General features: G+C 48.7%; 1 protein-coding gene across 1 annotated transcript in view; it reads right to left on the bottom strand.

The window, feature by feature from the left end:
* Nucleotides 1-8,168: 8,168 nt before the first annotated feature.
* The window catches only part of ARHGAP35 (Rho GTPase activating protein 35), a 64,538-nt gene continuing 51,998 nt past the window's right edge, over nt 8,169-20,708 (bottom strand). Inside the window, exons 3-6 of the mRNA XM_056846207.1 lie at nt 16,671-16,748; nt 16,081-16,212; nt 9,795-9,900; nt 8,169-8,762 (exon numbers count right to left, since the gene is read on the bottom strand). Coding sequence (XP_056702185.1) covers nt 8,402-8,762; nt 9,795-9,900; nt 16,081-16,212; nt 16,671-16,748 — 677 coding nt within the window. The 3' untranslated portion in view covers nt 8,169-8,401. The remainder of the gene's footprint in view (nt 8,763-9,794; nt 9,901-16,080; nt 16,213-16,670; nt 16,749-20,708) is intronic.

The raw sequence follows: 20,708 nt of genomic DNA, 5'->3' as shown, positions 1-20,708 counted from the left end.
GTGCCTGCTCTGCCCAAGGTTGCTGGGTGACTTTGGGTTCCTCCCACTCTCTCAGCTTAACCTACCTCTCAGGGTTGTTACTGGGAAGACAGGGCAGAGAATGTGATGCGCCGCTCTGGGGCCGTTAGGGAGAAAAGGAGCAAGCACCATGAAGCACCCAAACTCACCAGGTAGCTCTAAGAGAGCTTTACTCCCTCATTGGCACAGGAAAGCCAAACCCCTGGGACAACGCTCACGCCAAGGCCTTCTGCCAGGAACGACAAAACACCTGGGCCTAGTGATGACACTTAGCCTAGCTACTGAGAACACTGGAAGCATGACAGAAGTTCCCAGTATTAGACAGAGTGGGGAAGAATAGGGTCGATCGAAACTTGTTTGTTCCTCGATGGAGCACCTGGTGTTCTGGAGAGCAGCAGCATTATTGAAGTAACAAGGAGCCTCTGAGCCCCTAAAACTCAATGTGCGGTGTTGGTTCATGGGCTGCTATTTACTTGTTTCCTTCCGTTATACCCCACCTTTCTCCCCAATAGGGACCTAAAGTGACAGCATCTCCCTCTTTTCCCTTCACAACAATCTTGCGAGGTGGGGTTAGGGCAACTGTGTGTGTGTGGGTCACTGACCCAAGGTCATCCAAGCAGGCTTCCAAGACAGAACAGGGATTCAAACACGAGTGGTTCCAGATTCTAGTCTGACATTCTAAACCAGTGGTTCCCAAAAGGAACCCTGGGAGGTAAGATTACATGGAGGGGGGGAGAGACACACAAAGCCTGGAGAGATGATTGAGAGGTGATATGATAACCATCTTCAAGTACTTGAAGGGCTGTCATATAGAGGATGTGGAATTGTTTTCTGTTGCTCCAGAAGGCTGGACCAGAACCAACAGGCTGAAATTGAATCAGAGTTTTCAGCTAAACATTAGGATGAACTTCCTGACAGTTAAGAGCGGTTCCTCAGTGGAACAGGCTTCCTCGGGAGGTGGTGGCCTCTCCTTTGGCAGTTTTTAAGCAGTGGCTAGATGGCAATCTGACAGCATGCTGATTCTGTAAACTCAGGCAGATTATGAGAAGGGAGGGCAGGAAGGGTTACGTCAGTGTTTGGCTCTCATGGCCCTTTCTTGCATGCCCAGGGCAATGCTGATTGCCACTTTGGGGTCAATATGCACATTTCCTCCAGGCCAGTATGGCCAGGGATCCTGGAGGTTTTTTGGCCATCTTCTGGGCATAGAGCAGCAGGCACTGGGTGTGTGCGTAGGGGGTGGTAGTTGTGAATTTCCTGCATTGTGCCGGGGGTTGTACCAGATGACCGTAGTGGAGGTGGGCTCCTTCAACCCCATTGTTCACTGACTTATGACTGACCAGGCTGTGGCACCATGCTGCCAAATGGTGCTCTAAGTTTCTGCCTCTGCAGCCTGCTGAAATCTGGTGGAAACCACTGGGATTTTTAGTAAATATGCCAGCACAGCTCTAGTCAGACCAGCATTTCACATTTCAAGACACTCACCAGTGCATGTTTTTTGTCTCACCATTTTTCAAGCTTTTGCTGTTACTGTTTTGAACTTTATTACCTTCCTTTAGTGGGTCATGCAAACTGCGGTTCTGAATAATGCTTTTTATAGGGTAGGGGGCACTGGGGATTAGTTCATGGAAACCAGAGGGCAGTAGCCTGAAAAAGTCTGGGAACCACTGCTCTAGCCGCTACAACCACATTGGCTCTCCTTCACGGGTAGAGCCGAGATGCAGCTTTCTAGGGATTGGAGATCAGGAGATGGTGTTTAAATGACCACCCCTCTATACTATCCAGTCACCCCCATGCACTACCTTCTCGACTTAGCACTGTAGAATTCAATTTGCAGCCCTGAAGTCTGTCTCAGCATCAAAAAAAAATCCTCTCCCATCCCAGTTCCAGTAAAACACAAAAGCTGGTTTCCAAAGCAGCTCCTTTTTCAGGATCTTCTATGCACAAAAACATTTGGGCACTTTAGGGCTAGCAAAACAAACAAACCCCAGCTGTCTACTTAACCCACCCTCCCCTATTGTCAGAAGGCAGGTTCACCGTAGCCATGCGCAACAGGACTTCAGAAAGTGCTCCGTGCCAAGTATCTTCGACCCACCATGATTGGGCATTAGTAGAGGCCACACTAGTGCCACAAAAAACTGCTGCAGGGAGTGGCTCCTCACGAGAGCATCAGGGACTCCCGACTTCCCAAGCGTTCAGCCTGGGAATGGACTCTCCTGCCCCTGCCTTTCTCACACACCACAGAACGGGCTGCTCTCTGCAGGAAAAGGGCCAACAAGTGGGGGGGGGGGGAGATCCTGTCTTGGAAGGAAATGGGACTCACCACATTCTGACCTAGCGGGTTGTGATACATTTTGGGCAATCCTGCTGGTTCTTCCGCAACAGAGAGAGGAAACTGACACCAAATCCAAAAGCATATATCCAACACCAAATATTGTAGGGTGTGTGTGTGTTTTCCTCCTTTGCAGGCTGATTTAAATCATAGGCAAGCAAAGCCTGGCAAGGAGCTCTGGCTCTGCATTTGTCTAGCAAGCCCACAGATGCCCGTTCCATGCAGGACTGACCACGGGGGCCTTCGTGTCAAAGAGGCACGTGGCCACGAGCCCACAAAGAACCAGCTCCCAAGAGGGCCTGGCTGGGTGGCAACGTGGACGAGAAAGCAGGTGCTCTCCACCCTTTTCTCTCTAAGCATTCAAGGCCCCCCCACTCCTTCCTGTTTACTGAGCTTCCAGGGTGCCCTGATCAGAGGGGGGCTGAAGAAGCAAACACCACACGAAGACCACGTGCAGGTATAAAAAGCAGCAGGAACAGAAAGAGCTTTTGGGGGGGGGATTTGGAGGGATCCTTTTTGTACAAGATTGATTTATTAACTATGATACATATCACGTAAGGCCTTTAAGTTTTTACACCATTCCCATTGAGACACATACAATACTCTGTAGCAAATACATGATTTTTTTTCTTTTTAAACTCAGCAGAAAAAGGGCTTTTTTTGTTTGTTTGTTTGCCCAGAGCTTTCAACATTTTCATGCACTAATTGGATTGGCCTGGGGGGTGGGAACCACAAATGGTTTAAAATGTCCTTAAAAGAAGCATTAAAAGAAATATATTCTATCACCAATAACTAAAGGATGTTGTTAGGCTCCTAAAATACAGAGAAATAACCATTATACTTTTCTTTACATACAGATCTTTCAGTATTTTGTTTCTGTGAAAAAGAGTGTTTCGGGCACATACTTAGCTGGAACTACTAACACATTTTTTTAATTACCATTAATATTTTTTTTGTTCAACTCCAAAAAGAAATTTGTTAATTCAACATATATAGAGATCATTTTACATGTGAAAATACAAGTACCAGGGGAAAAAAAGCAGAGTGCAGAACTAAATCCAGCTGTTCAAGACAAGCCTTATTCCCATACAGTTTGAGAAACAGAGATGGGGCTGCTTTTTTTAATGTACACAGAAAAAAAATTAAGTTTATTTAAACAATAACTTATGCCCTGCCTTAAACTACATTTAAAATACAATATTTCTATCGTATTCCGACTTTACAAAGGTGTGTGGGAGAGTTAAACCTAACAGTCAAAACTAGGACCTATTACACAGGCTCCAGGGGATGCTCCCCCCCCCCAAATGAACCTCTACAGTCAGAGCGATAGTTTGAACGGACAGACACGCCTCGTGGGCCGCCGGGGGCCGCTACTTGGCCCGTGGACCACCCAACGCACCCCCCTGGCTAGGCGACAGAAACCAAAGAGAAGCTGCTGTACAGAACGGCCAGGTCAACCAAGTCAACAATACCTGATCCAGGCAAGCAATTATAGTGTTATTGTTTTAAGAATTCCTCAGTTGGGTTCCTTTTGAGGGTTTTTAAATTTTTAAAAAAAGAATCACATGTATAAATTATCTGATCAACCGCAAGAGCTCAGAGGGGAACAGGAAACAGGGGGGGGCATGGCGCAGGGGCAGACCTTCTGCTTGGCACGCAGAAGGTCCCAGGTTCAATCCTGGCTTCTTCCCTTAAAGGAATCAGATAGACCTCTGCCTGAGACACTGGAGAGCCGCTGTCGGTGTAAATGGACAATACTCTCCTTGATGGACTGATTCAGTCTAAGGCAGCTTCGTGAGGGTTCAGGTGTGGCAGGTTGCACCTGGGAAGCAGAAACCCGCTTGCTGGGTCTTGCCATGTTGGTCATTTTCAACCACAGGGGTGTTTGCTGGATGTTTTTCTTAAAGCGAAGTCCGGATTGGGGGGGGGGATTCCTCTTGGAAAGAAAGCTAATGTGCCTTTGCACGGAAAGTCTGTCCCAGCAAGGTAAGGTGACCCCCCCCCCACAGGCTACTTTGGCAGTGCATGATGGGAATTTGCCCCCGTTGGCACGAACGCAGGCTTCTGGAATGAGTTTGAGCTTACCCAGGCAGGCAGGGGAAGGGCAGTTCTTCCCAATTTGAAAAAGGAAGTCCAGTTTTAACCCACACTGGGGGAAGAGTTGGGGAAGAGCCCAGATCGGACCCTGCCTTCTTCATAGCAACCTCCCTTCCCACCCAACCCGCGTGATAACCTCAAATCCAACCGTTAAGGCCACTGCCTAGGCCATAGAGAACACCAATAATATTTGCGCAGCACATGAGTGATAGGAAGTTGCTCTTTTCCCCCACTCCCAGAGGGGCACACCACCTGTGGCAAATCAACATTCCTCCTTTGGCAGAGTGGAGGAGAGGTCAACTCCTACCGGAAAGGAAGACCTCGTCTCAGACAGCCCCTGGCATCCAAAGAGACTGTAGGTAGTTTAATTTTTTTCCCCACAGGAGGAAAGAGATTTAACCCACTTAAAAGTGGGCACTTGAAGTCACTTGTGTCAAGAGGAGGCGGGACGCAGGCAGGGAGGGGGGGGACCCAAGGGAGAGTCTCTTCTGGGCCACCAACTTTACTCATGCAGCAGACTTGCAAGGTTGCAGATGGGGAAAAAACTGGGGAGAAGGGAGCTGTGAGGTCCACCCTGCACAAACACAGCAACTTTCCTTTGTTTACTGCATTTGGAAAAGCAGTCCCCAACCTTTTTGAGCCTGGGTGGTAGGCACAGCCACAAGATGGCTGCCACAGGAGGCGGAACCAGACACAAAACTGCCGCCCCAGCTTTCCTTCTGTCACCACAGTGAAGATCCTTGTATTACGTTGGCAGCTGCCGCCGAAGCAAATTAAAAAAAAAACCTGCACAACTGATCAAATTTCCAATGGCAAATCAGAACCCTTGCTGGTTCTGGCCATGCCCATTTTCTAAAAACACTTGGTGGGCACCCAGAGAAGGTGTCAGCAGGTGCCATGGCGCCCATGGGCACTAAGCTGGGAACCCCGATCTAGACTATCAGGCTGGATCAGGTCCAACCAAACTAAATCTATGGAAGACCTCCAACTAAGGACCTGGAAGGTCGCAGCTGGTCTTCTGGAGAGAACAACTAAGCTTCTGTTGGCTTGCCGAACCAGCCGCTGTGTCAGTGAGTGGCAGTTAAGGGATGCATGGACTGGGGGGGGGGGGAGAGGATTCAAAGGGTGAGCAGGGAACTGGAAAGGAAGTAGGGGATTCCACAGAATGCCACAGTGACCAAACATTCCTCAAGAAGACCGGCCAGGAAGGCTGGCCTTGTATCTCCACAGGTCTTGATAAGGGGTCTTCAAGATGTTTAGCATCAGACCCAGAGAGAAGGCACAGAAACACACACCTTGCATGTGAGCCAGAAGTCACCCACCCAAGGCAGAGAGCGGCATTTCCCAGCCTATGTTGTTTGTGGCCAAAACCCAATTCCCATGAGCGCAGGCCAGCCAGAAGCGGCTCTCCCCTCTGCCGGGAGGAAGGCTGGAGGGGGAACCTCCTAGCACCACCTTCCTCTCCGCCCTATGTTGATTTTTTTAGCATTATGAATGCATAATTATTGAGGAGGCATATTCAGTTTTCCTTCGTAACATTCTAAAAAAAAAATTCAATATTTACATAAAAGCTTCATTTTCAAACACATGAGAATACAAAACTTGGGAGGGACGCCCACAAGTGGTTCTTCCTGACACAGGTACAGCTTCTTAATGCCAATTTTAAAATAATGAGCCCATAATTCAGCTTATTTAGAGGAGAGAGTCAGTCGCTGAAGATGCCGGGAGGGGAGGTTCTGTATGCCAGACAGAAGTGGAGTAAAGACGGGGCCTGATTGTGGAAGGGGGGGCTGGGACTGTCCCCCCTCCCCATTATTTCACTCAAACATCCTTGAAATGCTTAAAAAATAAGTGATAAACCACAGGTTGTTTTAAAGTGCGAAGAGACAGAAGGGATGGGCCCCCTTTCATCCTCCCAGTGGTACCGTGGGAACTCCAGTTTAAAAACTGCTCTGTTACTGAGAACAACCATTCTCCCCTCCACTCGTTCACTGAGAGGTGCAGGCACCCCGACCAAGCACAACCACCACCATCACCACCCCATGACAGCGAAAACCGCAACTGGATAGTACTCGCTAGTGGTGGACTACTTTGCCATTTCCCCCCACATGGAGACAAGCAGAAGTCACTTGAAGCAAAGGCAGGTTGCGCTGCTCATCCAGCACATACCCTGGCTACGAAGTGCACGAAAGACCACAGATCCGAGGTCTCATCAGGGGAGACGGCTGCTCTTGGGACAGGCAAAGGCGAGGAAGCAAGCACGCTGCAGGAGGGCACACAAGACAGTGAAGCTGTGGCACACACCTCTATGTGGACTGGGGGCAGGGAGAAGAGTGGGCCACAGTGACCTGGGTGCACACGCAGAGGCCTCTTGTCCTGTGCTGGCATAGGCAAGGCAGCTGATCCTGCCACCAGGCTGACAGAGCTAAGGAACTTGAAGAGCCATCCACAACCTCAGCCTCTGCCCTTCAATGCGGGCACTCCCCAAGCTGCTTCGCGAGCTTCGTCAGAGCAGCAAGCAGCAGAAATCAATGAAGGGCCTGGATCAGACACCCCGCCCCCACCCAATGCAGCCCCTGGAAACAGGTTCTAGGCCTCCCAAGCCAAACACACCCAGGCACCCACCCCAAGGAGTCACAGCAGCACAAAAATGCCTCTGGTGGCTCTCCTCGCCCCCAAAGGCAGCCTCTCCCAAATTCAGCACTTGGGGGGGGGGGGGAGTTTGGCAGACCTGCAATTCCCTCCATCTCTTTCCTGCATCACATTCCACACTTTAAAAAAAAGGTTCCATTGGCAACTCTTTAAAAAAAACTGTGGTTCTAGCACCCCCCCCCGTTTGCAAGCAATCTCATGCCCCACGTACATACAAACAAAAAGACACATACACACACACGCTCAAACAGTGTTTCTGTCAACATAGTGTTCCAAAGGAATCCAAACCCAAGTCAGACGGCAAAACATGGGACAGTTGGCAAAACATGTGCGTGCTCGCGCTGCCCGCCCCCCCTAAGTGCTAACACCAATATTCCATTGGGGGAAGGGGGAGTGAGGCGAGAGAGATATGCACTGATTTGTCAAATGGCGACAGTATGAACCAGGCCGGACCAAACCTGGGCTCTGTCTCCTCCCTACCCTTGCTTCTGCCATGCACAGATTTTTTCCAGGAAAAAAAAGACCTGGTTATCAACGCTCCTTTGCAGACTAAGAACCCAACCCAACCAGCAGGATTGGGGGGAGGGGTATCATTCCATTTTTTCTAGTGTTCCTTTTGTTCCCCCAGCCGCTTCAGGAGTTTCTTCCCACTTTACGATTGGCCACTGCTTCACAGTCTGGAAAAAAAGTTACATTCCGGCCTTGTCAAAATGTAAAAAGCCTTTCCCTCCTACGGACGTGTCAGTCCAGGCCTTCAAAGCAGCGAGGCTGAGATGATGTGAATTGGTCTCAGGTGAAACTGTGGTCCCCCTAAAATCAGCGAGATGTCCAGCAATGTAGGATAGGCCTCGGTTATAACTTGTGGAATGTGTTGGGGGGGAGGGCTCTATCTATCAGGCCCACTCTGTTCATGCACAGGGAGTAGGGGATGGGAGTGATTCCCAAACGCCCATCTGAAACCTCGGACCAGAGCCTCCCAGCTGGACTTCGCAGTGTTTACACGGGGCTCCGGGTTCAAGTGGGTCAAAGCGTATCCCGACTGAACAGATTCAGCATTCAAAGAGAGGCCCAAGACCTCCTGCTGCCCAGGGCAACGTCCAAAGATGTCACTGACCCAGCGGGCCCTTCCGTGCCAGGCACTGAGACAGAACCAAGGCTTCACAGGTGTCCAATGCCCCAGCTGGCCGCTGCTGACGCGGCTGAGGTGAGGAAAGAGAGGGCCGACGGGCACCGGGACTGAGTTTCCAATCTCTGTTCTGCGGGCAAGAACAGAAGCAGACCTCTGTTCCTACTGTTCTTGAGGTTTCACAGTGTGTGCTGCTCAGCCTGAAGCTGGGGAGGGAGAAGGGGCTGGAGGGGAGACTGTGGAGAGGGAGGAGGAGTCTGTGGAGGAGAAGGCTGGGCCATCACGGGTGTGGAGGAGAGGAAAGGGGCGCTGGTGGGAATGGTGGAAGGAGAGCTGGGCGTGGCCCCCGGGGGCTCAATGATGGGCCGATTGTAGAAGAAGAAGGGGCACTGGTGGATGAAGAGTTCTATGATTGTCTGGTAAATGCGGGTCGCGGTGAGGGCATCCATCGTGCTGAAGTCAGGTCTCATCAGGGTGGGCCAGAAGCAAATGGAGAGGTTCTCACTCGTCATCAGGTTGAGTCTGTTGTTGTGGCTCACTCTGCAAAGACACAGAACCAGGCGAGGTGAGCAGGGTCTGGGCAGCAGGAGGTCTTTTTTCCCTGCAGGGAAAAAACCGGGTAACCGCAGACAGCAGTTCTGCACTCCTCCAAGCAGATTATGCACCCCCCACCCCGCTCCCCAGGGATACCGCTTATGTGCCTGAAGCAGTGGAAGGGGAATCTCCACAATCAATGTACGGATCCTCAGCTGGTTGCAAAGTCATCGTGACAGAACCTTTATTAGGCATTGGGTCGCAAAGTCGTACCCTGATTTCTGTGCCCGGCCTATGGTTGGTCACATTTCTGTAGCACTGGGGGAGGGGGAGGCATAGAGGCACTGGGGCTGGTTAGACATACTGGACTGGCCAGGAGGGGCCTGCAGATAAAACATTATCCCACAATTCTTTTTTCATACAAGTCAGAATGAGGGATTATTTCATAGGCTTCTCTTTCCAGGACTGCAAAAGCATTCTACATTAAGAGCTAAACACACTCCACACCATAGAAGGGGGGGGGAGTGTGTTCTTTGGATGCCTTGTTTTCTAAACTAGAAGGCTGTTGCTGAGAACACCCCCTCCAAGCACTGCATGGCTGCCACAGCCTGTTAGGAACTTTGCAAGAGCAGTACCGAAGGGGTTGGGTGGTTAATTCGGGACTCGTTAGCTGCGAACAGAAGAGCACAGCCTTGTGAACACAACCTCTGCCAAGCAACCAAAGCCCTGCGGCTGTAGTTAATGAAACTGGGGAGACAGCAGGCCTGATAACAGCCTCTGCCAGAGCACTGCTGCCAATTTCTGGAGGAGCAGAATTTACTGAACTTAATGAGACCCTTGATAAATGTGGGCTTAATTGGAAGACATGTCGGGGAAGAGATTCACTCCAGGCAGGCTCTGCTGCTGCGAGCCAGCACTGGCATTGCATGGCTCCAACGCTTGTTCAAGAAGTCCACTGCTCAACCGAAGGGGACAGCCTCGCCCCCCCTCCCCTGCCTACTTCTCAGGGGGACGCAAGAAGACGCATGTTGGACATACTTGTTCAAATGAGAGATTACATATTTGAAGACCTCGTAGTTCTCCTTGGGAAATTTCTTCAGCACCTCCTTCAGGGCGTGCAGTTTCTGCTCTCTGTCATTGATCTCTGTTTTTAAAGGGATGGAAATAAGCAAACAGGTTATTTCTGATCCTCGGCTGTTAGCATGCAACACAAGCACTGATACTGCTCCAAGAATGAAAACCTGAAACACCTGAGCCTTTTTCTTAAGAGAAGGGAATCACACATCAGTCTGCACTAAGACTAAACACAAGTCATTTGGTTAAACATCAGAGGGCTTCATGCGGGGAGGATCAAGGTAATTGGCAGGCAATTAAAACAATTTCCCTATTATTTTATCACCACCGTGACATAGGCCAAGCTACATCCAATATACATGTTCCACTTGTTCTACAACTGTCCTTTGACCAAAGCTACCTTGAAACATTAAGAACTTTGCTCAGATTTTAAGGGACAGGGGAGCAGATCCAGGTCTGAAGACTACTGGGGAGCAGAAATAACCATTGTACCTCACCTCCCAGTTTATAACCTGCTCCATCAATTCCATTAAAAGCATATTTTTAAAAAAGAATGGATTCTATGAGGGGCCCCTGGCAAGACCAGATGTGTCTTGGAGGCTACATACTGTGCCCACTCCTGAGTTGGAGACAGACTGCTGTAAACAAAAACTGCCTGAGATGTCTGTATTCCTGACTTGTACAAGAGCTGTGAATTCCTGCTTTCAGTCTGTTAGATTTGAGTTCAGTAGCACCTTAGAGACCAACAAGAGTTTCAGGGTGTCAGCTTTCAAGAGTCAGAGCCCCCTTTGTCAGACATGAGTAGAGTAGAAATGTAGATCTGAGCCCTTTTATCCTAGTCAGAAGGTGGGAGGGGTGTTGTAAAGAATGCTTGTAAAGGAGGCAAAGGTACCATGCATTATTGTAATCAGCTTGGTTAGAGCCGAGGGGAAACACTTGGGGGCAGAAAAGGAATTTCAAGGGGAAATTGCAACATGAGAAGGCTGAACTTGAGTTACTTCACAAGTTCAGAACAATGGACCCCACCTCCCAAGGCGGGAAAGGGAGATAGGATTCTTATCTCACTACAGATGGTAATTTTCTGTCTGGTGTTTGTATGTGGATTCTCTACACAGACTTTCTTACCAGGGTGCGTGCTCCTCTGGCTCAGTGCCATTTATTGAGCACTTTAAAAAATATTTTCTTTAAATCTTGCCTACCAAAACAGGAAAGGCAGTAACCACCAATTCTCAGTAATTTCATGAAGACCACCTCTAAAACTAGGACCCCAAAATGCAGAATAGATTCAGATGGGAACTGAAGCAAAACACTGCTCGGAACCCAGTTTTTTCCAAGATCTGACAACTCTGAGGTTGTCTAAAGTTACATTCAGAAACAGATGTAGTCCTTAAAATTGTAGGGTCCAGGCAGTGCCTCCCCTTAGTGCAAAATCCTATGGGGAAGGGCTATGAAGCAGGTGCAGGCTTTTCCCAGGAGGGACAAGATGGTAGTGGAGTACAATCAGGTTCTCAATAGGTTACAAGCTGATTTGCTTCAAAATGCGTTAGAAGCTATGTATGCTTTCAAAGAGGACGGAATTAGGTGGAAATCTCTCACAAACCCATTCTGAACGAGCATCCTGTACTATTCCTTCAGCACTTCACTGCCATCTTGCTCTCAGTGACAAGTGCTTCCCTCTTCCTTTGGGGTAGCCCAGTTTGGTACCCAAAGATTGTATAGCTGATATCCCCACTCTCAACCATCACCCTTTGGCCTTTGCCCATTCAGTGCTTCCAGGCAGTTGTAATCTTTGCATTTCCTTTCCTGGGTAGGGTGAACACACATGAACACCTGAAGATGTCTTATACCAAATCAGACCATCAGTCCATCAAGGTCAACATTGTCTACTCCGACTGGCAACGGCTCCAGGGTCTCAGAGATCTTTCATAGCACCCACAACCTGATACTTTCAACTGGAAATGCCAGGGATTGAACCTGGGACCTTCTGCATGCAAAGCGGACGCTCTGCCACTGAGCCACAGCCATTGTTTAAGGAGGGCTGAGAGCAGCTTGAAAGGCCGACTCCCTGAATCACACCACCTTGTATGCAAGAGTATTGTATTAGTACATATGCTAGAAGCTTAGTAATTTATACTCTACTTATTCCAAGTACCATTTAAAAGCAGCTTACAAAAAGGGCCGGCAGAATATTCAGATTATGCCAACTGGCCAGATTTACATAACTGATATGGGCTAAATCAGGTAGAAACAGGGTTCAGGATTAAATTTTGAAAGTAGGCTCCCGTTCATTCCAAACAGGGCTCATGGGGAGAACGTCCCAACAGATGATGCCCCACAGAGAACAGATCAGTTGATTCCCTACTCTGCAGCCCGTTCGCGCTGCCCAAAATCCCAGCCGAAGCATGATGCTCAGCACAGCCGACTGTTTTATTATACTGTGCTGTCATTTAGTGTAACATGCCTAAGCACATTTTTTAAGAAAGCCAGCTGTGGCACTCTTGGAGTCATTTATTTTTCTCACTTAGGGGGAAAAAATAAAACCTGGAAGATGCTGCCTCAGCAGTTCTCACACACAATGGAACTCTTTTCTCATGCCATTTTATTTTCTAGCTGTAGGTGGTGCTAGACGTCAAACTCATATCTCTTTGCTGAAGCCCTTCAAGAGGTAAAAAAGGTTCTCATAAAATATTTTAATAGCCCTGCTGAGGAGAGGATTTCATCCGTGTTACAGCCGACCCATCCTTTCTTTCTTAGTGTAATTTATGCCTGCATTAGATTCCTTTGGCCCTTAAGGTTCTTCCCACGTTTCTACACTGGTCCTGGGGGAGGCCCGTCCTTACGCTCAAGCGACCCCTCCCTGCAGCTGGGCCTTCTTGCACCCTTTGTCACTTTATCTGTGACTCCAAAGAGCTGTGGCTCCCCTTCGAAGTGGCATTAAGAGCAGCCAAGCTGGATCAGACCAGTGGCCTACCTAGTCCAGCATCCAGTTCCATACAGCGGTCAGCCAGATGCGCCCAGGCAGCCTTCAAGCATGGTACAGAGGCCAAAGCCTCCTTCTGCTGTTGCCAGCCAGTACCAATCAGTCACAGGCTTCAATGGTGGTTCTATTTAGCTGTTGTGGCTAACAGCCCCTGATGGGCCTGTCCTCCATGAATTTGTCTAACATCTTTTCTAAAACCAGCTGAAAGGGGGACATCGAAGAAGATGGAAAATGTCATCACCTCTTCTACCCAGCCTTGGCCTCCATTCTTAAAGTTCTCTGAAACTCTCCTCATGACACGCGGTTCAGCTTCTTTTCAGTCCCCGAAGTTTGCCTCGCAATCTTTTCAGGTTCTTCTGTATCTTACTTAGTCAGAAGCCAGCCACAATTCCAGAGAACTAGCCAGTGTTAAGCAGAGATACCTTACTTACTTTCCTACTCAGATTCTGTATCAGGGCAAGTTATTTGTTTGGCATGAGGGCTATGTTAAAATATTTTTGATCTAGAGGGCTACATATCCTTATTTTATAATAATGATTATGATAATAATAATAATTAGTAGCAATCACTAGGAAGTGTGTGGGGAGCTGGAGGTAACACTGGAAAACAATCCCGATTTACAAACTGGGTATTTTTGAGCTCCTCTAGAAGGCCCTATTTAAATAAATGGAAGCTTCATTGGAGCTCCACATGGCAAATAAATGGAAGCTTCATTGGAGCTCCACAAGGCTGTGCCCAGGATAAATGGCTATAAGAATCAAGACATTCAGCTCTTGGTAACTGCATTCCAGGTGCATCTGTCTTTTCAGGAAATTGCTATTGTTGAGAGAGCCAGAGGCAGACAGAAACTTATGAAGCTGAAGTGGCAGTCTGGAAATTAGAGCATGCTTAAAAGTAAAAGTCCCCTGTGCAAGCACCGGGTCATTCCTGACCCATGGGGTGACGTCACATCCCGATGTTTCCAAGGCAGACTTTGCGGGGTGGTTTGCCAGTGCCTTCCCCAGTCATCTTCCCTTTACCCCCAGCAAGCTGGGTACTCATTTCACCGACCTCGGAAGGAGGCTTAGAAGGGGGGGAGGGAAGAATAGCCCCATGGCACAGAGTGGTAAGCTGCAGCACCGCAGTCCAAGCTCTGCTCACGACCTGAGTTCGATCCCGACGGAAGTCGGTTTCAGGTAGCCGGCTCGAGGTCGACTCAGCCTTCCATCCTTCCGAGGTCAGTAAAACGAGTACCCAGCTTGCTGGGGGTAAAGGGGAGAAAGGGGAGACGACTGGGGAAGGCACTGGCAAACCATCCCGTAAAACAAAAGTCTGCCTAGTAAACGTCGGGATATGACGTCACCCCATGGGTCAGGAATGACCCGATGCTTGCACAGGGGACCTTTACCATTACCTTTTAGAAGGGGAGAAAGTACCACCTCCCCAAACTAAATTATGTAGCAGCTTGACAAGCAGATCTCATATTGAAAGGACACTGAGTGGATTTCCACAACTTTGCATTTGAACTTGACTGAGCTAAATTAACAAGCAAGCGGTGATTTCCAGCATAAAGAATGGGGATAGTCATGTCTGGGGGTTCAGGCCTTTACAAGAATATCCCAGGATACACTGTAGGATCCTGAAGAATTGGGAGTGGGAAGCAGAGAAAAAACTGAATTAGGATACTTAGTGTACGCACAACATTTTCCTAACCTCTCTTGTTGCAAGGTATGCATGTCATATATTTGCTTGTTACATTGGTAACATTCAGGAAGGCAATTAAAAAAGGAAAACATGGTATTAAAATGTGCACAGGGGGCCTCATGGCTATGAAAGCCGCCAGCCCCCAAACCGGAGAAAAACTAGCTCTTGCAATGTGAGAAATAGGGAGAAGGGTCCTGATCATCAAACAGTCAGTCCTTGAGCATTTAGAAAGGATGGATCTAGTCACTAAGAGCCAGCATGCGTTTCTCAAGAACAAGTCATGTCAGACTAATCTTATCTCCTTTTTTGAGAAAGTTACTACCTTGCTGGATCAGGGGAATGCTGTAGACATAGTTTAACTTGATTTCAGTAAGGTTTTGATAAGGTTCCACATAGTATTCTAGTTGACAAATTGGGAAAATGTTGGTTAGATCCTATTACTGTTAGGTGGATCTGTAACTGGTTGACAGATCGCACCCAAAGAGTGCTTGTTAATGGTTCCTCATCCATTTGGAAAGAAATGACTAGTGGAGTTCCTCAGGGATCTATCCTGGACCCTGTGTTGTTCAACATCTTTATAAATTATTTGGATGAAGGAATAGAGGGGATGCTTATTAAATTTGCAGATGATACTAAATTGGGAGGGGCAGCAAATACAGTAGAAGACAGAGCCAAGATACAGGATGATCTTGACAGGCTGGAGAATTGGGATAAAACGAATAAAATGCACTTCAACAAAGACAAATGTAAAGTTCTGCATTTAGGTAGGAAAAATCAAATGCATAATTATAGGATGGGGGAGACTTGTCTCAGCAGTAGTGTGTGCAAAAAGGATATTGGGGTCTTAGTAGACCAAACACTGAACATGAGTCAGCAGTGTGATGCAGTAGCTAAAAAGGCAAATGTGATCTTGGGCTGCATCAACAGAAGTATAGTGTCCAGATCACGTGAAGTGCTGGTATCGCTTTACTCTGCTCTGGTTAGACCACACCTAGAGTACTGTGTTCAGTTTTGGACACCACAATTTAAGAAAGATGCAGACGAGCCGGAACGTGTCCAGAGGAGGGCAACAAAGATGGTGAGGGGTCTGGAGACCAAGTCCTATGAGGAAAGGTTGAAGGAGCTGGGTACATTTAGCCTGAAGAGGAGAAGACTGAGAGGGGATATGATAACATTGTTCAAATACTTGAGGGGCTGTCATATAGAGGAGGGTGCAGAGTTGTTTTCTGTTGCCCCAGAAGGTTGTACCAGAAACAATGGGTTGAAAATAAATCACAGGCTTCCTCGGGAGGTGGTAAGCTCTCCTTCCCTGGAGGTTTTTAAGAAGAGGTTAGATGGCCATCTGTCAGCAATGCTGATTCTATAACCTTAGGCAGATGATGAGAAGGAGGGCATCTTGGCCATCTTCTGGGCATGGAGTAGGGGTCACTGGGGGCTTGGGGGGGAGGTAGTTGTGAATTTCCTGCATTGTGCAGGGGGTTGGACTAGATGACCCTGGTGGTCCCTTCCAACTCTATGATTCTATGATCCTCCCCAGTGCTCTAAAAACAATAAAAGTTTAAAAATCTCTGACTGGTGCAAACTTACTGTGAGCCTCCACCAGCTCGATCTGCATGTTGTAGGGAACAAGGGGGTCAGGAAGCTCCGAGAAGAAACTCTTCATGGCTCCAGCTACAGCATTCACTGTGAAGTCTTTCTCTACAAAGTCCAGGCTGTGATCTGCAATGAGAGGATTTAACTGTGGTCACACCCTGCTGATCGTGGCTATCACAAGGAGGCAGATGAGACGTGAGAAGAACACATGCACCACGGAGGGGATGATGGCCCTTGCTCATGTCAGACTGCTTGGGCGAGTGTAATAACGCAGAGAGGGGTGAGAGAGACCCTGTGTGTGTGTGTAGGGGGGGAATAACTAGCTACAAGTTGGGCGGGGACATTTCAGCATGCAGGGACCAAGTGCTCACCCATTCAATTACTGATGGGGGGGGGGGGGCAGACACAGCACGGCTTTGAGAAGAAGTCACCCAGGAAATTTGAGTCCTTTTCTTAGTGAGTATTATAGAGGTCATTTGGTTTGTTTTCAAAAAAGCACAGCGACTCAACTTCTACTTTTGTAATTCACAGTGTTTATGTGCATTTCTCTCAGCTGTTTCACAACCTTCCAGATAGGGCGTTACCTTGATCAAACTGCCGTTGTAAGCTCTCCATCTCAGACTTGTTTCCACTCACCCGATAGATACCTTCTGTACTCAAACCTGGAGAAGAAAGTAGAAATTAAGCCTGGAACACAGCACATCAGAAGCTCACAGCCCTAGAAAATTCTTGAGGTGGGGGGAGGAAGGTCACCACACTTACATGCGTGGGGAAGACCTCCAAGTTAATGCAAAGGGATTGAGGGAAAATATCAACAGAAATGAGAAACCACAAGAGAGCTGAGGCCATAAATATTAATGCACTACCTTTGTAATCCACCTTCTGCATGATAGTATGTCATGCCTTTGACAGTTCTTGTTTGTTTGCATTGTTTTCTAATTCTGTAATCCTAGCACTACTGCACTGTTTTGGGATGTCTCATGCTGCCTGATTGAATCGTTTTCTGCATTTTGTCATCCGCCTAGAGTCTTGGTGAGCAGGCAGCTTATAAAACAAAGTAAATAAAATTTAATGAGCTCCGCCTGGAGTTCTCCAACTCGTAAAACAGCTCTTCTCCAAATACCAATAAATTATATTTTAGAAATAAATCCATGCAAACTTCCCTAAGCTGTATATTTTTCTCCTCTCCACCCTAACATGCTTCTAGGTTTGAAATAGATAGTTTCTTGTCACACAGATTCCTTGAGACCAGGTACAAGATGTCACTCTTTTATTAACAGAGGAAGTGATATGTTCAGGTATTTTCTGAAATGTACAGAGGGAATGTAGGTTAGAAGGCTGATCCCAGTGTCGCCGCCTGCTCCAGATAATATCCATCCACCAGCGAGCTCAAGATAAAGATACATCTTATGGGCGTATCAAAAATACTGAATGAAGGAGTTTCAAACCAAGTCTTCTATCTCCACCCCGCCCAAGTCTCTACGTCAGGCATGTTCGTGCCTGAGGTTCCCCAGGTATTTGAGACACAATTGATGCAAACTGCTCCTCAAAATTGTCGTTCCTTTCCTCCCTATCTCCCCCATGGGAAACGCCTGCCCCCACAGCTGCCACTTAGGGAAAATATGCAGCAGTCCTGCAAGGAATACACAAAGCTCTCTTGTAAAAAGTCAGACCCCTTCCTAACATGGCATTCTCCCTTCCAACCAGCAGGGGCTCTCATTGGCTTCAGCAGAGAAAACCCATGCTGAGACCTGGGACCAGAGATCCTCTTCAGCTAGGGACCCGGCCAGGGCTTGAACCTGCAACAAACCTTTGCATGCAAGCTTCCTGCTCTACTACACAGCTATGGCACCAGCCCCAAGTGCAACCAGCCCCAAGAGCAGCAGACGGACAGAGAGACTCGCTCGGATCCCACTATAATGAGCTCATCCTGTGGCCTTCGGGGAGCGATTCTTTCAGCTACAACACAGGGACAGCATTAGTAGCCTCCAAGGCTGTCGTAAGGATTACAAGACAGCGCTTGCAAGCCACCATTCCAAACACCTGAAAGTGCTATATGAATGCTTACTGCAAGGTACCTATTAACACGCCGTATCATTTTTCAGACTGAGCATCTTCCACTAGAGGAAAGTGCTTCTGCTAGAGCAACAGATCTGTGGGACGGCTTCAGGAGAATTAAGGTGCTTGACCTCGTAAAACAGGAAGTAACACTGTAAGAGGCAGGAGCAAAACTTCCCAATTCTGCAATAGTTTTAAATGCCACTTCCTTGGAATCCTGTACTTGGAAAGGAAAAAGCAGGACACAGGCAGCCCAGCCTGGGAATATAGACTGATGGTAGGTGAAATCTGGAATGAGGGGAATTTTATTTGAAACGTTCGTTGATCATACAACTGTGCAGCTTAAAAGCTCTTAATTGCTGGAGAGGGCTGCCTTTCATTTCATAGAAAGCAATTCACCTCATGGGGAGGAAAACTGGGTTAATGGACCAGCCCAGAGGGCCGTATAATTCCAAGCCTAGAACAAAAGGATCACTGTGTCCCTGTGCTGGGAGTGAGAAAGCAGCAGCTACCACCGCTGCCATTTGTCTTCCTGTAAGCCTGAAGTCCAAACTTGTCAGTGGACTACAGAGGCTCCATAAACACACACACACTAAGTACCTGTTCTGTTTGCTTAGAGGCAAGGTGAAATATGGTAGAGTTTGGACACCATTAAGGTTAGCTTAATGAGGGGAAGACAGGAGGGCCCTCCTGTGCACACCTCACTGACTGACCCTGGCTCAGCTTACATTCATTAAAATTTGGAGTGGGGGGACAGCTTCCAGAGAACCATGTGCATTTTGGATTTTCTGCGCAAGGCAAGGTCTCTTGGGCCAGCTCTGCTCATCTCCTCAATTACGTGTTTCTCATCCGCCTTGTCAAATGGGAATGACAAAGCTCAACTGTCCAGTGAAGGTTTCAAATGCTGAAGGTTTGTTGCGTGTGCCCCTGGATGCACATGGCTCCCTGCGACATCACTTGCAGCAGCCCATTTCCCTGTCATTAGGACGCCTCGGAATACACCATTACCATGTTTCAATGACAAAAGGGGGCTAGTTAAGCCAACCCCCACACTCCGTGCACACATCAGTTCCATTTTCATACACAACACAGCCCAGACAGAAAAATCAAAAGGAGAGCATGTTTAAACTGGGGGGGGGGGGAGGGACCGCGAGAAACATGAAGGGCTGTTTGAACACCTTGGCACAGTCATTAAGATGCCCTCGCAAGCGGGGCTCTCCAGTTAGCAAGCATGACCCCGAATCTCCCCTGCTGCGCTACACCAAACAAGCTAGCCTCATTCCTGTGGTAGGTATATGGGTTCTAGAGAACTCGGCAGTATATATCTTCCTAACAGAGCAAAATAAAAAAATCAAACATTTTGGCAATTTGTGTCCTTAAAAGCCAGGCTATGTGGAGACGGCGGGGCCTGAAAGACGGCTATACAGTTTGTACCCCATTAGTTCCCCCTCTATGTGGAATGTCTGAGCTTCTCACGCATACACACGCCCTCTTCTCATCTTCATGATCAGCTGTGCTCAGATACTAACAACAGAACATCAATGGCCTCAGAGTTAAGAAGCTGGCAACAGCTTACAGTATTTTTCGCTCCATAAGACGCACTTTTTTCCTCCTCAAAACTGAGGGGAAATGTCTGTGTGTCTCATGGAGTGAATGTGTGTCTTATGGACCCTAGCCCGGTCCATCTGGGACTCCCAGAGCCGGGCGGAGGGACCCCCTCCCCTCCCGCCAGCCGGCTGGGCGCGCCAGAACAACACAAGCCGGCTTTCCCCGCCCCGACAACCAGCTGGGAGGCGGGAGGGGCACACAGAGCCGGCTGGGCGTGATGGAACAACGCGAGCCGGCGTTCCCCGCCCCGACGGCCAGCTGGGAGGCGGGCAGGACGCAGAGCTTGGCGCATCGGGAGGGCGCGCTGGGAGGCAAGCGGGGCGCACAGAGCTGGGCGCGTCGGGAGGGCGCGAGCCGGCGTTCCCCGCCCAGACGGCCAGCTGGGAGGCGGGCGGGGCGCACAGAGCTTAGCGCATCGGGACGGCGCGCTGGGAGGAGGGCAGGGCGCACAGAGCTGGGCACGTCGGGAGGGCGTGAGCCGGCGTTCCCCACCCCGATGGCCAGTTGGGAGGCAGGCGGGCCCGCACAGAGCCCGCTGGGCGAGTCGGGATGGCGCGAGCCGCCGTTCCCCGATCTGACAGCCAGCTGGGGTGGGGGGTGTCTTATGGTCAGGTGCGTCTTATGGAGCGAAAAATACAGTACTAATCACGCCATGCGCTGGGAATGGATGTAAGTCAATTGTAAGAGCCATTCAGCTTCACCGCACAGAAACAGCAATGTTTAATAAGAGGCTTAATATTTCCTGCAATCCACTTCCATGTTTACATTACAAAATCCTGTCTCACACCACACTTGGTCTTCTACAACAGCATATGAGCTATTACAACAAACCTATGTATGTGCAAAAACAAAAGGAAGAAAGCAAGAATGGGTATGGCTATACAGTTGACAAGAGATCCGGGGCTCCATCCCCACTGCCACGAAGCTCGCTGGGTGACCTTGGGACCATGATCAAC

The sequence above is a fragment of the Euleptes europaea genome, chromosome 3 (assembly GCF_029931775.1).
Source record: "Euleptes europaea isolate rEulEur1 chromosome 3, rEulEur1.hap1, whole genome shotgun sequence".
Taxonomy (NCBI): Eukaryota; Metazoa; Chordata; class Lepidosauria; order Squamata; family Sphaerodactylidae; genus Euleptes; species Euleptes europaea.
This window is presented reverse-complemented; position numbering and strand designations above follow the sequence as displayed.